At 44.0% G+C, this 14,427-nt stretch overlaps 1 protein-coding gene across 5 annotated transcripts in view; it reads right to left on the bottom strand.

Annotated features, from left to right (window-relative positions):
• LOC144693831 (arf-GAP with coiled-coil, ANK repeat and PH domain-containing protein 2-like) overlaps window positions 1-14,427 on the bottom strand; it is a 197,425-nt gene that overhangs the window by 116,723 nt on the left and 66,275 nt on the right. For all 5 annotated transcript variants that reach the window (XM_078563905.1, XM_078563904.1, XM_078563908.1 and 2 more), the window contains one exon: window positions 6,001-6,059. In XM_078563905.1, coding sequence (XP_078420031.1) covers window positions 6,001-6,059 — 59 coding nt within the window. The remainder of the gene's footprint in view (window positions 1-6,000; window positions 6,060-14,427) is intronic.

Here is a 14,427-nt window from a genome sequence, read left to right on the forward strand (position 1 = left end):
GGGACAAGCAAGCAGTGATAGGAGCAGATAATCAAAAGATGTCACAGACAAAAGGATCAAAGAGGTGTTGAAGGTGGTGATATTATCTGAGAAAATGTGCTAATTAAGAATGGATGGCAGGACACTCAAGGTACAGCTCTAGTGGGGGTGGGGTGGAAAGACTGACAAGGTATTAGTTGTAGATTTAAAAATAACGGAAATAGGTGGGAAAAGAAAAATCTATATAAATTATTGAAAAAAACAAAAGGGAGGGGGAAGAAATGGAGTGGGGATGGGGGTAGGGAGTTTAAGATCTAAAGTTGTTGAATTCAATATTCAGCCCGGAAGGCTGTAAAGTGCCTAGTCGGAAGATGAGGTGCTGTTCCTCTAGTTTGCGTTGGGCTTCACTGGAACAATGCAGCAAGCCAAGGACAGACATGTGGGCAAGGGAGCAGGGTGGAGTGTTAAAATGGCAAGCAACAGGGAGGTTTGGGTATTTCTTGCAGACAGACCGCAGGTGTTCTGCAAAGCGGTCGCCCAGTTTGCGTTTGGTCTCTCCAATGTAGAGGAGAACGCATTGGGAGCAACGAATGCAGTAGACTAAGTTAGGGGAAATGCAATTGAAATGCTGCTTCACTTGAAAGGAGTGTTTGGGCCCTTCGACGGTGAGGAGAGAGGAAGTGAAGGGGCAGGTGTTGCATCTTCTGCGTGGGCATGGGGAGGTGCCATAGGTGGGGGTTGAGGAGTAGGGGGTGATGGAGGAGCGGATCAGGGTGTCCCGGAGGGAACGATCCCTGCGGAATGCCGCCAGGGGGGGTGAAGGGAAGATGTGTTTGGCAGTGGCATCATGCTGGGGTTGGTGGAAATGGCGGAGGATGATCCTTTGAATGCAGAGGCTGGTGGGGTGATAAGTGAGGACAAGGAGGACCCTATCATGTTTCTGGGAGGGAGGAGAAGGTGTGAGGGCGGATGTGCGGGAGATGGGCCGGACACGGTTGAGGGCCCTGTCAATGACCGTGGGTGGAAAACCTCGATTAAGGAAGAAGGAGGACATGTCAGAGGAACTGTTTTTGAAGGTAGCGTCATCAGAACAGATGCGACGGAGGCGAAGGAACTGAGAGAATGGGATGGAGTCCTTACAGGAGGCGGGGTGTGAGCAGCTGTAGTCGAGGTAGCTGTGGGAGTCAGTAGGCTTGTAATGGATATTGGTGGACAGTCTATCACCAGAAATTGAGACAGAGAGGTCAAGGAAGGGAAGGGAAGTGTCAGAGATGGACCATGTGAAAATGATGGAGTGGTGGAGATTGGAAGCAAAATTAATAAATTTTTCCAAGTCCAGACGAGAGCATGAAGCCGCACCGAAGTAATCATCGATGTACCGGAGAAAGAGTTGTGGGAGGGGGCCGGAGTAGGACTGGAACAAGGAATGTTCCACATACCCCATAAAGAGACAGGCATAGCTGAGGCCCATGCGGGTATCCATAGCCACACCTTTTATTTGGAGGAAGTGGGAGGAGTTAAAGGAGAAATTGTTCAGTGTGAGAACAAGTTCAGCCAGACTGAGGAGAGTAGTGGTGGATGGGGATTGTTCGGGCCTCTGTTCAAGGAAGAAGCTAAGGGCCCTCAGACCATCCTGGTGGGGGATGGAGGTGTAGAGGGATTGGACGTCCATGGTGAAGAGGAAGCGGTTGGGGCCAGGGAACTGGAAATTGTTGATGTGACGTAAGATGTCAGAGGAATCACGAATGTAGGTGGGAAGGGACTGGACAAGGGGAGAGAGAAGGGAGTCAAGATAACGAGAAATGAGTTCCGTGGGGCAGGAACAGGCTGACACGATCGGTCTGCCGGAACAGTTCTGTTTGTGGATTTTGGGTAGGAGGTAGAAGCGGGCCGTCCGAGGTTGGGCGACTATCTGGTTGGAAGCTGTGGGAGGAAGATCTCCAGAGGAGATGGGGTCAGTGACAATCCTGGAAACAATGGCTTGATGTCCAGTGGTGGGGTCATGGTCCAGGGAGAGGTAGGAGGAAGTGTCTGCGAGTTGACGCTCAGCCTCCGCGAGGTAGAGGTCAGTGCGCCAGACAACAACAGCACCACCCTCGTCAGCGGGTTTGATGACAATGTTGGGGTTGGACCTGAGAGAATGGAGTGCAGTAAGTTCAGAGACAGACAGATTAGAATGGGTGAGAGGAGCAGAGAAATTGAGACGGCTAATGTCACGTTGACAGTTCTCAATGAAAAGATCAAGAGAAGGTAAGAATCCAGAGGGAGGGGTCCAGGTGGAGGGAGAATATTGGAGGTGGGTAAAAGGATCCGTTGAACGGGGAGAGGACTCCTGCCCAAAGAAGTGAGCACGGAGACGAAGACGGCAGAAGAAGAGTTCAGCATCGTGCCGAGCCCAAAATTCATTGAGATGAGGGCGTAAGGGTGTGAAACTAAGTCCTTTGCTGAGCACTGAATGTTCAGCATCGGAGAGGGGAAGGTCAGTGGGTATAGTGAATACGCGGCTGGGGCTGGGATTGGAAGATGGGGTGGGGACGGAGGGACAAGTAGGGGTGGAGGGTCCCAGATGGGTGTTGGTGTCGATGAGTTGTTGGAGCTTGCGTTCCTTAGCACTTGAGAGAAAGAGAAAAAGTTTCTTGTTGAGGCGTCGGATGAGACAAAGAATAAAATGAAACTGGGGGCACGCGCAGCTTTGAAAAAGGGTGTGGCGGTGCTGCTGGAGGGAGAGGTCGAGTGTGTTCATATGGCGGCGCATGGCATTGAGTGTGGATCTCAGAATGCGACGGGAACAGCAGTCCGAGAAACATTTTATGTTCTGGAGATACCTATAATCCTGGGTGGGTTCGAAACAAGAGGGATGGAATTTCAGTTGAAATCCACGTGGGGTGAGTCGGAGACGGAGACAGTCACTGAGAAAGGAAATATGGCTGTGAAAGCGGGTTTTAGTAAACACCTTGTCAAACACCAGGAGAGAAATGGAAAACAATGAAGGTGAACAAAGCAGAAGAGACAGGCGGAAATCCTGTCGGAGAACAGAGCAATATTTCTTCAAAGAAGGCATTTCTTGAAGAGAGGTGACAGTCAATTAAACACAGAGATAAAAACAAAAAACTACTGCAGATGCTGGAAATCCAAAACAAAAACAGAATTACCTGGAAAATCTTAGCAGATCTAGCAGCATCGGCGGAGAAGAAAAGAGTCGACGTTTCGAGTCCTCACGACCCTTCAACAGAACTGAGTATAGTTAGGAGAGGGGTGAAATTTAAGCTGGTTTAAGGTGGGGGGCGGGGGGGGAGAGAAGTTGAGGGTGGGTGGTTGTAGGGACAAGCAAGCAGTGATAGGAGCAGATAATCAAAAGATGTCACAGACAAAAGGATCAAAGATGCAACACCTGCCCCTTCACTTCCTCTCTCCTCACCGTCCAAGGGCCCAAACACTCCTTTCAAGTGAAGCAGCATTTCACTTGCATTTCCCCTCACTTAGTCTACTGCATTCGTTGCTCCCAATGCGGTCTCCTCTGCATTGGAGAGACCAAACGCAAACTGGGCGACCGCTTTGCAGAACACCTGCGGTCTGTCCGCAAGAAATACCCAAACCTCCCTGTCGCTTGCCATTTTAACACTCCACCCTGCTCTCTTGCCCACATGTCTGTCCTTGGCTTGCTGCATTGTTCCAGTGAAGCCCAACGCAAACTGGAGGAACAGCACCTCATCTTCCGACTAGGCACTTTACAGCCTTCCGGGCTGAATATTGAATTCAACAACTTTAGATCTTAAACTCCCTCCCCCCATCCCCACCCCGTTTCTTCCCCCTCCCTTTTGTTTTTTTCAATAATTTATATAGATTTTTCTTTTCCCACCTATTTCCATTATTTTTAAATCTACAACTAATACCTTGTCAGTCTTTCCATCCCACCCCCACTAGAGCTGTACCTTGAGTGTCCTGCCATCCATTCTTAATTAGCACATTTTCTCAGATAATATCACCACCTTCAACACCTCTTTGATCCTTTTGTCTGTGACATCTTTTGATTATCTGCTCCTATCACTGCTTGCTTGTCCCTACAACCACCCCACCCTCAACTTCTCTCCCCCACCGCACCCCCGCCCCCCCATCTTAAACCAGCTTATATTTCACCCCTCTCCTAACTATACTCAGTTCTGTTGAAGGGTCGTGAGGACTCGAAACGTCGACTCTATTCTTCTCCGCCGATGCTGCCAGACCTGCTGAGTTTTTCCAGGTAATTCTGTTTTTGTTTTGGATTTCCAGCATCCGCAGTAGCTTTTTGTTGATACAATGGAAAATTTACATTCAAAGAGAAAGATATGTATAAAGGAGATTGTCTGTAAGGCAGAGGCATTTTAAGATCCAACAAGTGAGAGATGCCTCCAGCCTGTGAGCCTCAAGTCTGTCTGCAAGGACCCAGAGATAGAAGAAACTCATTTTGAATGCAACTGTCCAGGGTGTGCTTTGCCAGAGGTCTGTTAAATCTAAGTTTTACTGTTGCCTTACCGAGGGTATAACTGAGAATCAGATTAATTAGGGGATTTTTGTAGTTACTATAGTAGTAATTATGTAGACCTGTGTGTGTTTACAATCTTTCTTGTATTAATAAATGTTTAATTTAGTTTTATAAAAAAAACCTCGAGACTCGGTGGTCTTATTAATACTGAACTCAAAGCCTGCATCTCAAAACATACAAATTGCAAAACTGGGTTATGACAGTTATCCTCTGGGATTTGAACAATTCAGCCTTTATCATTAGCTGCGTCGTAATAGTGGAAAGAGGCAGAAAAGGGACCTACTGCATTCCCAAATCAAACTGCACCAAAGAAATTATTGAGAAAGGGTAAATAGCAGCTAGCACTAAATTCAATAGCTCTGCCTGTGCTGAAGCAGGACAAGGAGTAGCCATGTCATTAGGATAGAATCACAGAATGCAGCTGCAAAATGAGGAGACACTGAACTCAGTTCAAACCTTGATTCTGTCAAATCGATTTGTGAATTAAGGGCAGATTTAAGGTTTTAGAGGGAAAAAAAGCTAAATCTCAAAACGCAGAAACTGTTGTCCTGGTTCATCTTGCTAGAACATAAAAAGCATCTTAATTACATTCTTATATCAGCAAAAACAGACTTTGACCAAAGCAGGTACGAGTTGTTGGCACAGAAAGAGGCCATTGATAACCTGCTGACTCAAAGGGTCATAAACTTACTTTTATCTGGTTCAAGACTAAAGCTTGTCTGCTGGGTTATTTTTTAAATTGAATCACCTCATTAATTAAAAGGGGGCTATGTATACACACAAATTCATAGCTCACTGACCACTTTGAGGAAAGGCCTTTTACTTGGTCATGACAATACCTTTAAAAAGACCAGTCAGGACATCTGAGCAGCAAACTGAGGTTCAAGTAGGTAAGGAAGGAGCATTGTTCAGCTCACCGCTTGTCTCTTAGACAACTTCACAATGCACGTCTCATTAATCTTTCTACTTTTCAAAAACATCTACAGCAGGGCCCTCTCAAGCCAGCAGCCAAAGGTCATGGGTATGGCCATAAAGAATTTTATACTTGTTACTAAGAAACATTGTAATAGTGCCAATGAAAACTGTTTCCAACTGATTTTCCAGCCGAAAAAAATTCTGCATGATTTATGTACACTAATGCACCAAAAATGAGATGATGTGGCACTACTTTGCTCAATATACCAATATGTTCCAACACTTGTACATCTAATTTTAGTGTAGTGTCTCAGAATAAGTATGTTCGCCTAAACCACTGTTCATAGCATCAACTCTTGGGCATATATCAATGTCTAGTTAGTGATTATTATGAGATACACATTCCATGAGAATAAATTTATTCTGGTTTTTCCCTACTGACACATCATTCATGTAGAAGTAGTATAACATTCCGAGTTTCAATTAGATTTTTTAGATTTAACATTTTTCATCTTTTCTGCTGTGTCTAACCATTTGGTCTTACTTAAATGATCAAAAAGGTAACAACAAAAAAAGGTGCCTACTCTTTAACAAATGTCTGAAGTTGCAACTTGATGGATCTTTGGGCTTGGTCAAACAGAATCTGAAATACAAAATAAAATAATTTACAATAAATAGAGGCAAAGGTTACTATACCTTAATTGTTTCATCAATGGAAACATTCATGGTGCCTGCTCCAGTACAATTTTCTACTCATGGCCTACAATTTCACTTCCAACAATGTTTTATTCTAAAACAAAAACAGAATTACCTGGAAAAACTCAGCAGGTCTGGCAGCATCGGCGGAGAAGAAAAGAGTTGACGTTTCGAGTCCTCATGACCCTTCGGCAGAACTGAGAAAAGTTAGGAGAGGGGTGAAATATAAGCTGGTTTAAGGTGGGGTGGGGTGGGGGGGGGCAGAGAGAGAGAAGGAGAGAGAAGTTTGGTGGGGGGGAGGGGGGGGGTTGTAGGGACAAGCAAGCAGTGATAGGAGCAGATAATCAAAAGATGTCACAGACAAAAAGAACAAAGGGGTGTTAAAGGTGGTGATATTATCTAAGAAAATGTGCTAATTAAGAATGGATGGCAGGACACTCAAGGTACAGCTCTAGTGGGGGTGGGGTGGAAAGACTGACGACAGGGTATTACAGTTATAGATTTAAAAATAATGGAAATAGGTGGGAAAAGAAAAATCTATATAAATTATTGGAAAAAACAAAAAAGGGAGGGGGAAGAAACGGGAAGGGGGTGGGGATGGGGGAGGGAGTTTAAGATCTAAAGTTGTTGAATTCAATATTCAGCCCGGAAGGCTATAAAGTGCCTAGTCGGAAGATGAGGTGCTGTTCCTCCAGTTTGCGTTGGGCTTCACTGGAACAATGCAGCAAGCCAAGGACAGACATGTGGGCAAGAGAGCAGGGTGGAGTGTTAAAATGGCAAGCGACAGGGAGATTTGGATCTTTCTTGCGGACAGACCGCAGGTGTTCTGCAAAGCGGTCGCCCAGTTTGCGTTTGGTCTCTCCAATGTAGAGGAGACCGCATTGGGAGCAACGAATGTTTTATTCTCCAGCTACTAAAGATATGATGCTCTGAAGAGGGAGTGCATTTAATGTTTGCTCTCATACATTAAGTGTGACTCATGATCTTTACAATTGTAATTGAATTTTCTACAGCCCTATTTGATTACTTAATCTCCATCCATTGTTTTGTTGTTCTTCTTAAAAAGAACTATCCATTATCAATTCCTGTATGGTTCAAGGACACTCCATCATAAAGGATTTCTTCTGTATATCTCTTATGGCTTGCATCAAGTATAATTCATACCCCTGTTATCTTAATAATGCTTATTGTAACCAAATTTAAAACCCTGAATTCCTTATTTTGCAATAAACTGAATAAAATCAAACAATTTATCAAACTGAATATTACATCTATAAACAGTAAGGTTCTGTTGATTGCTCACAAAAGTACATTTTTTGCCATTGCCACACAAAAGCCAAAGTTGCCACTCTGTTTTCAGGAGAAATTGGCTTATTCCAAGTTCTGCAATGTAGTTTTCAAACTATGCATCACGAATAGCTGATCACCTATAGGTTACAAAGGAACTGGAAATTATACCAAAAGCCTCACATTTTTAAATGCTTATCGAGGGAATGTTATTCAACAGTAAGTCACCAAGTGTTATTACAACTCAGGAATTCCATATGATTTATCCTCCACTCTCGCCACCCAACACCTTCAACTTTTATTCTTCCTTTCCTAGTATTGCAGTATGCTAGGATAGAGTTATCTTCCAGGCACCTCATCTAACTGGTCATTCTTCACATTAATGCCTTGTTACAATCCCCGTGGAGACGAATAATTTTTAAAGAGAAATTTGAACTTCCAGTTAATAGCTGAAAGAATGACACAAGATTTCACATTTTAAGATGTTTGCCCTAACAAAATACTAAGAGCCCTAATGACTAATCACTATTTTCCTTTGGTTAACTTGTACTTTGGTTAACTTGTACTTTAAACTGCAGATAAGAAAGTTCCCCTTTCCTACTTAGGAGACATAACACTCTCCATGAAATTACAGTTGCTCTCAGCTTCCAAGGGGCTCCTGTATCCCCATTTCACCAATTGGTAACTTCAACTGACCGCCTCCAGGCACGTTCCTTAGTTTTTGGAGAGTTTACTACCAGCAACAAAAAAATTTGTCCCGATGGGTCTTCCCATCTGGCCACACCGGCGCGAATCTCCTGAAGTCCTTGATTGGCTGCGGAATCTGTGCCTTCAACTACTGACCATCACCCTCCCACCTCTGGCCATGGTAGTTTGGAAAGCCAGGCAGTCGTTTCTCTCTGCTGGCCACACAAAACTGCTGTCTGTTATTCACTGATTTGTTGGGAAGCTTGTAACCTGATCTCAAAAATGGCTTCCTCTGCACTCTTCCCCTTGGCAACATGAAACACATTAGCCTTACAACTTTTTTTATTTATTCATCCATGAGATAAAGGCATCACTAGCCAGGCCAGCATTTATTGCCCATCTCTAAAGATGCATCCAGATAGAAATGTTGGTTAGCTATTCTTGACCCCTACTCAGTCTTTCATCTTAGAAGTAAATGAACAACTTAAAGTACAATTGTTTACAACCCAATACTTTCAACACCTTTCTGGGCCTTTGGGAGACTCAGAATCTACCCATTTTGTGAACTCTGAGATTACTGCCATTGTCTCCAATGTGAACACTTTACACTGTCGGCCCAGTAACACAATCTGGATCTCCTTCTGATATTTAACCGCCCCAGGCCTTCAGAGCAGGTCACATGTCCCCTTCCGTTTTATCTTAAATTAAAGGCCATTCCAAAACAACAATCTTATAAACTTCATGATTGCAACAGCCTGGATAGCTAATTTATCATCCTTGAGGGCAGTGTATCATAGGCAAACTTGATTCTGCCTTCATCTAACATTCACACACAGACTTTCCAAAAAAGGTTATTGGCCAGCAATCGGAAAGGGGACCTGACTATTTTGTTCCAAAGTGCTGGGGCTTTGTGGCAATTAAGAAGAGCTACTAGATAGAGATTCAAATCTGGGACATTTGAGGTGCACGGATCAGTTACAACCTAGCTTTACCAACCAAAAAATTGGGGCATCTATCTCACCTCCCTCAAAAAGCTTAGATCCCTAACTTTAATCTTCTCTCGCTATTCCCCATCATGCTCAGGTGCAATTTCACTAATGGCAGGGCCTGTCTTACTACATTGATAAGGCCATTCTCCATACAAGCCCTAGAGGGTAATCATCAACATGCTAATCAATCATGAGGTAATCAGTTGAACCTGAATCAGTACTTAATCAGCAAAAAATTGGATCAGGAGGAGAAAACCCAGGATAGTTTTTCTTTATGTATTCCAGGGACAGAGGCATATTGACTGCTCTGCTAACTCAGATCAGACAAAGCGTACACATATCAGGAATTCCTGGTCCAGATGCTGTAGTACAATGCATTTGCCTATATGACAACTTGCATTTATACCATGTCTTTAACATAGCAAAACATACAAAAGCACTGCACAGGAATATCAAACAAAATTTGGGACAGAGCCATGTAGAGAGATGTTGAGGCCTCAGTTTTCAGAAACATCTTGAAAGTGGATAAAAAGGTAGAGAAAGGATTAGAGAGGGAGCTCTAAAGCTTTGGGTCCAGGCAACTGTAGGTGCAATTTTCAATAGCGCTGCAAAGAAAATCAGGGATGCACAAGAGACAAAGGGTAATGCAGAGATTTTGGATGTTTGTAGGGAGGGGCAAGGCCATGGAAGGATCAGAAAACAATGAGAATTTTAAAATCAAGGCGTTGCTGGATTGGGAGACAATGTAGGTCAGCAAGCCTGGGGGTTATGGGTGAATGGGTCTCAGTGTGAGTTAGCATATGGGCAGTAAAGGTTTGGAGGAGCTCGAGTTTACAGAGGGTGCAAGGTGGGAGGCCGGGCAAAAGAGCATTGGAATAGTTCAGTTTCAAAGTTACAAACGCATGGATGAGTGTTTCAGCTGATGAATGGAGGAAAGGGCGATGCTTGAAATGTTTTGGAGGTGAAAGCAGGTGGTTTTGCTAATGGAGGGGATATGGGGTCAGAAGATTAGCTTGGGATCAAATAGGACACAGTTTGCAAATGATCTGGTTCAGCCTTAGACATTGGTCAGTGAGAGAAATGGAGTCAGTGGCTAGGGAACAGAAGTTGAGGCAGGAACTGACGACAATGACTTCAGTCTTCCCAATATTTAATTGCAGGAAATTTCTGCTCATCCAATACTGGGCATCAAAAAAGCAGTGTGAAAAATCAGAGACAGTGAAGGGGTGGAGAGAGGTGGTGGTCAGGTGGAACTGGGTGTCATACATGTGGAACAAGATGTCAGATGATGTTATCAGGGCAGCATTTGGATGAGAATTGGTTAGATCCTTGGATGATTCCAGACCACAGCTGTTAAAGGGTTGTGATTTCTTGTTTTGTAGTTACTAGACCCAACTGGTTGTAGTTCTAAATATTTGCCTGACATATCCCTGGTTTATTCTGCAAACAGAAGTAATGTCACTCCCTCAATAAACTTCTGTCCCTAAAAATATTTTATCAAAGATCAAGAAATTTTTTTTGAGAGTTATGATTATGACTTCCTTAGGCCATCTCCTGCTCCATGATCACATGCATTATGCACTATACCACTGAAATTCACAACCTGTTAATTGGCAACCAATTTTCTAGTCACATAATAAATCATTCTTGATTCCAGGAAATTACAAAAGATGGGGGTCTGTCCTCTCAGTTTACTGTTTGTGCAGATCCAGCAGACTCTGTTTCACATTCTTCACCATGTGCAGGGCTTTTTGCATTGCCTCCAGGCCACTGCTCCACTCATCATGTTCTGGTTTCTAAATGTCCTCTAAGATTATTTGCCCTCAACATTTATTCTGGAATGTTATCAATTTCTCAGCATGTTCCCTCTTCTCACATGACTGTTCCTTGAAGAATTCAGCAAAATGACGTAGAGCAACATCATCCTGGTCAAACTAAGAGGACATGGAAAGATAAACATAGGAAGAAGAGAGCCCCAGGTTGATCTGCTGGTTAACAGCATCCACAGGTCCTTATGGTAGTTCTGATACACTCGTCTCATCTTCACAAATTCATTGGCCATATAGACTTTTCATTAATACAAAGTTGGGAGGGACTTGTGGAATGGCTACTGATAGCCTTGATAGTCTATAAACTCTTTCACATTGGACTTTTCTTCTCAATCTCTTATTTTTACAAGAACTACAACAACTTGTATTTATATGACACCTGTAACATAATAAATCATCCCATGGCACTTCACCAGTGTGTTACAAAGCTAAATTTGATACTGAGGCTCAAACTGAACTGGACCAGCCATATAAATACTGTGGCTACAACAGGTCAGAGACTATAAATTCTGCAGAGGGTAACTCACCTCCTCACTCCTCAAAGCCTGTCCACTGTCCACCAAACACAAGTCAGGAGTCTGATGGTCACTTGCCTGGATGAGTACAGCTCCAACATCATACGAGAAGCTTAACACAATCTAGGACAAAGCAGCCTGCTTCATTGGCAAACCATCCACTATCTTCAACATTCATTCCCTCCACAACCAATCCACAGTGGGAGCGTGTACCACCAACAAGATGCACTGCAGCAACTCACCAATGCTCCTTTGACAGCACCTTGCAAACCCGCGATCTCACCCACCTAGAAGGACAAGGGCAGTAGATGCACGGGAACATCACCACCTGGAAGCTCCCCTCCAAGCCACACACCTTTCTGACTTAGAACTACATCGCCATTCCTTCATTGTCGCTGGGTCAAAATCCTGGAACTCCCTCCCTAACAGCACTGTGGGTGTACCTACAGCACATGGACTGCAGCAGTTCAAGAAGATAGCTCACCACCACCTTCTCAAGGGCAATTAAGAATGGGCAATTAAACTGCTGGCCAAGCTAGCGAAGCCCAGGTTCTGTGAAAGAAAAAAAAAATGGTATTAAGGCAGATTGGCCAAAGCTTGGCCAAAAGAGGTAGGTTTTAATAATCATCTTAAAGGAGGAAAGAGAGCCAGAGAGACTTAGGAAGGGAATTCCAGAAATTAGGGCTTTGGTACCTGAAAGCACAGCCACCAATGGTGGAGCAAGTAAAATTGAGGATGCTCAAGAGGCCAGAATTAGACAACCAAAGATATCAGAGTTATGGGACTGCAGGAGGTTAGAGATAGGGAGGGACTTAGGCCCTGGATGGATTTGAAAACAAGGAAAGGTATGGATTAACAGTCTTTTTTTGGAATTGTTGGATTAAAGGTTTTTGGGAGAAAAAAATGTACATATCTCATTCAGAGGTCTCCATGCAAACAAATCTGATTTTGGCATCATATTCAGTCTCCTAAAGTAAGTTCAATACAACTGTTCTAAGCAAATATAAACTCAAATGCTCAAACGCTATGAGTATAAAACACATTCACCCAGCTACCACACCCGATTCATTGGATCTTGGTTATAATGCTTGTTCTGTTAAGACTACTGGATGACGTTCTGGATATTTCACCTTATGATCAATAATTTGATTTGCGTTTGAAAAACAATGACAAATACATCAATTTCTAAAACTATAAATGAGCACAGAAAAATTTTGCATCATACTCAATAATTTTTCCAGGGTTATTTGCACTATGCAACCTCAGTTGAAGCTTCAGATTTGTAATCAACCACACCTAACAATTAGCTGAGATTAATTAAATCTGACGTAGTTCTTACTCTATTACAAGACCTACACTGGTTACAACCTCTACACTGATTACACCCATTTCAACTTGCTCTGAAGAAGGGTCATACAGACTCAAAACATTAACTCTGTTTCTCGCTCCACAGATACTGTCAGACCTGCTGAGTTTTTTCAGCATTTTGTGTTTTCATTTCAGATTTCCAGCATCTGCAGTATTTTGCTTTTATCTTAGTGTTTAATTCACTGCCACTTCTCTTCCAGAAATGCCTACCTTGAAGTAGTACTGCTTTTCTCTCCAACAGGATTTCCGTTTGTCTTTTTCGCCCTGTTCACCTTCATTGCTTTCCATTTCCCTCCTGGTGTTTGACAAGGTGTTTACCAAAACTCGCTTTCACAGCGACATTTCCTTCCTCAGCGACTGTCTCCGTCTCTGATTTACCCCACGTGGATTCCAACTGAAGTTCTATCCCTCATGTTTTGAATCCACCCAGGATTACAGGTATCTCCGGGACATACAACATTCCTCGGACTGCTGCCCTCGCCACATCCTGAGATTCACACTCAGTGCCATACGCCGCCATATGAACACACAATACCTCTCCCTCCAGCAGCAATGACTCATCCTATCTCAAAGCTGTCCTTGTCCCCAGTTTCATTTTATTCTTCGCCTCATCTGACACCTTAACAAGAAATTTTTTCTCTTCCTTTCGGGTGTTAAGGAACGCAAGCTCCAACAACTTATTAATACCAACGCCCATCCAGGACCTTCCACACATTCCCGTCCCTCCGACCCCATCCCTTCTTCTAACCCCAGCTCTTGCCGTGTATTCACCATACCCTCTGAATTTCCCCTCACTGATGCTGAACGTTCTGTACTCAGCAAAAGACTCAGTTTCAAACCCTTACACCCTCACCTCAATGAATTTCAGGCTCAGCACAATGCTGAACTCTTCTTCCGCCACCTTCGTCTCCATGCTCACTTCTTTGGGCAGGAGGCCTCCCCCAGTTCAACGGATCCTTTCACCTGCCTCCTGTATTCTCCCTCCGGCCTCTTACCTGCTCTTGATCTTTTCACCAAGAATTATCGGTGTGACATCAGTCGTCTCAATTTCTCTGCTCCTCTCAGCCACTCTAACCTGTCTCCTTCTGAATTTGCTGCATTCCATTCTTAGGTCCAATCCTGACTTTGTTATCAAACATGCTGACAAAAGTGGTGATGTTGTTGTCTGGTGCACTAACCTCCACCTCGCAGAGGCTAAGCACATAGCTCAGACACTTCTTCCTACTTCCCCTGGACAATGATCCCCATGGCTGAACATCAAGCCAGTGTTTCCAAGACTGTCACTGACCTCATCTCCTCTGAAGATCTTCCCTCCAACGCTTCCAACCTCGGTCTCCCAACCCCACATAGCCCGCTTCTACCTCCTCCCCAAAATCCACAAACTGTCCCAGTAGGCCCATCGTGTCAGCCTGTTCCTGCCCCACGGAACTCATTTCTTCCTATCTTGACTTCGTTCTCTCTCTTTGTCCAGTCTCTTCTCAACTACATCTGAGATTCCTCTGATGCCCTATGTGATATCAACGATTTCCAGTTTCCTGGCCCTAACTGCCTCCTCTTTACCAGGGATGTCCAATCCCTCTACACCTCCATCCCCCACCAGGACGGTCTGAGGGCACCACTTCTTCCTTGAACAGAGCCCC

This window comes from Cetorhinus maximus, chromosome 19 (genome assembly GCF_964194155.1).
Source record: "Cetorhinus maximus chromosome 19, sCetMax3.hap1.1, whole genome shotgun sequence".
Lineage (NCBI taxonomy): Eukaryota > Metazoa > Chordata > Chondrichthyes > Lamniformes > Cetorhinidae > Cetorhinus > Cetorhinus maximus.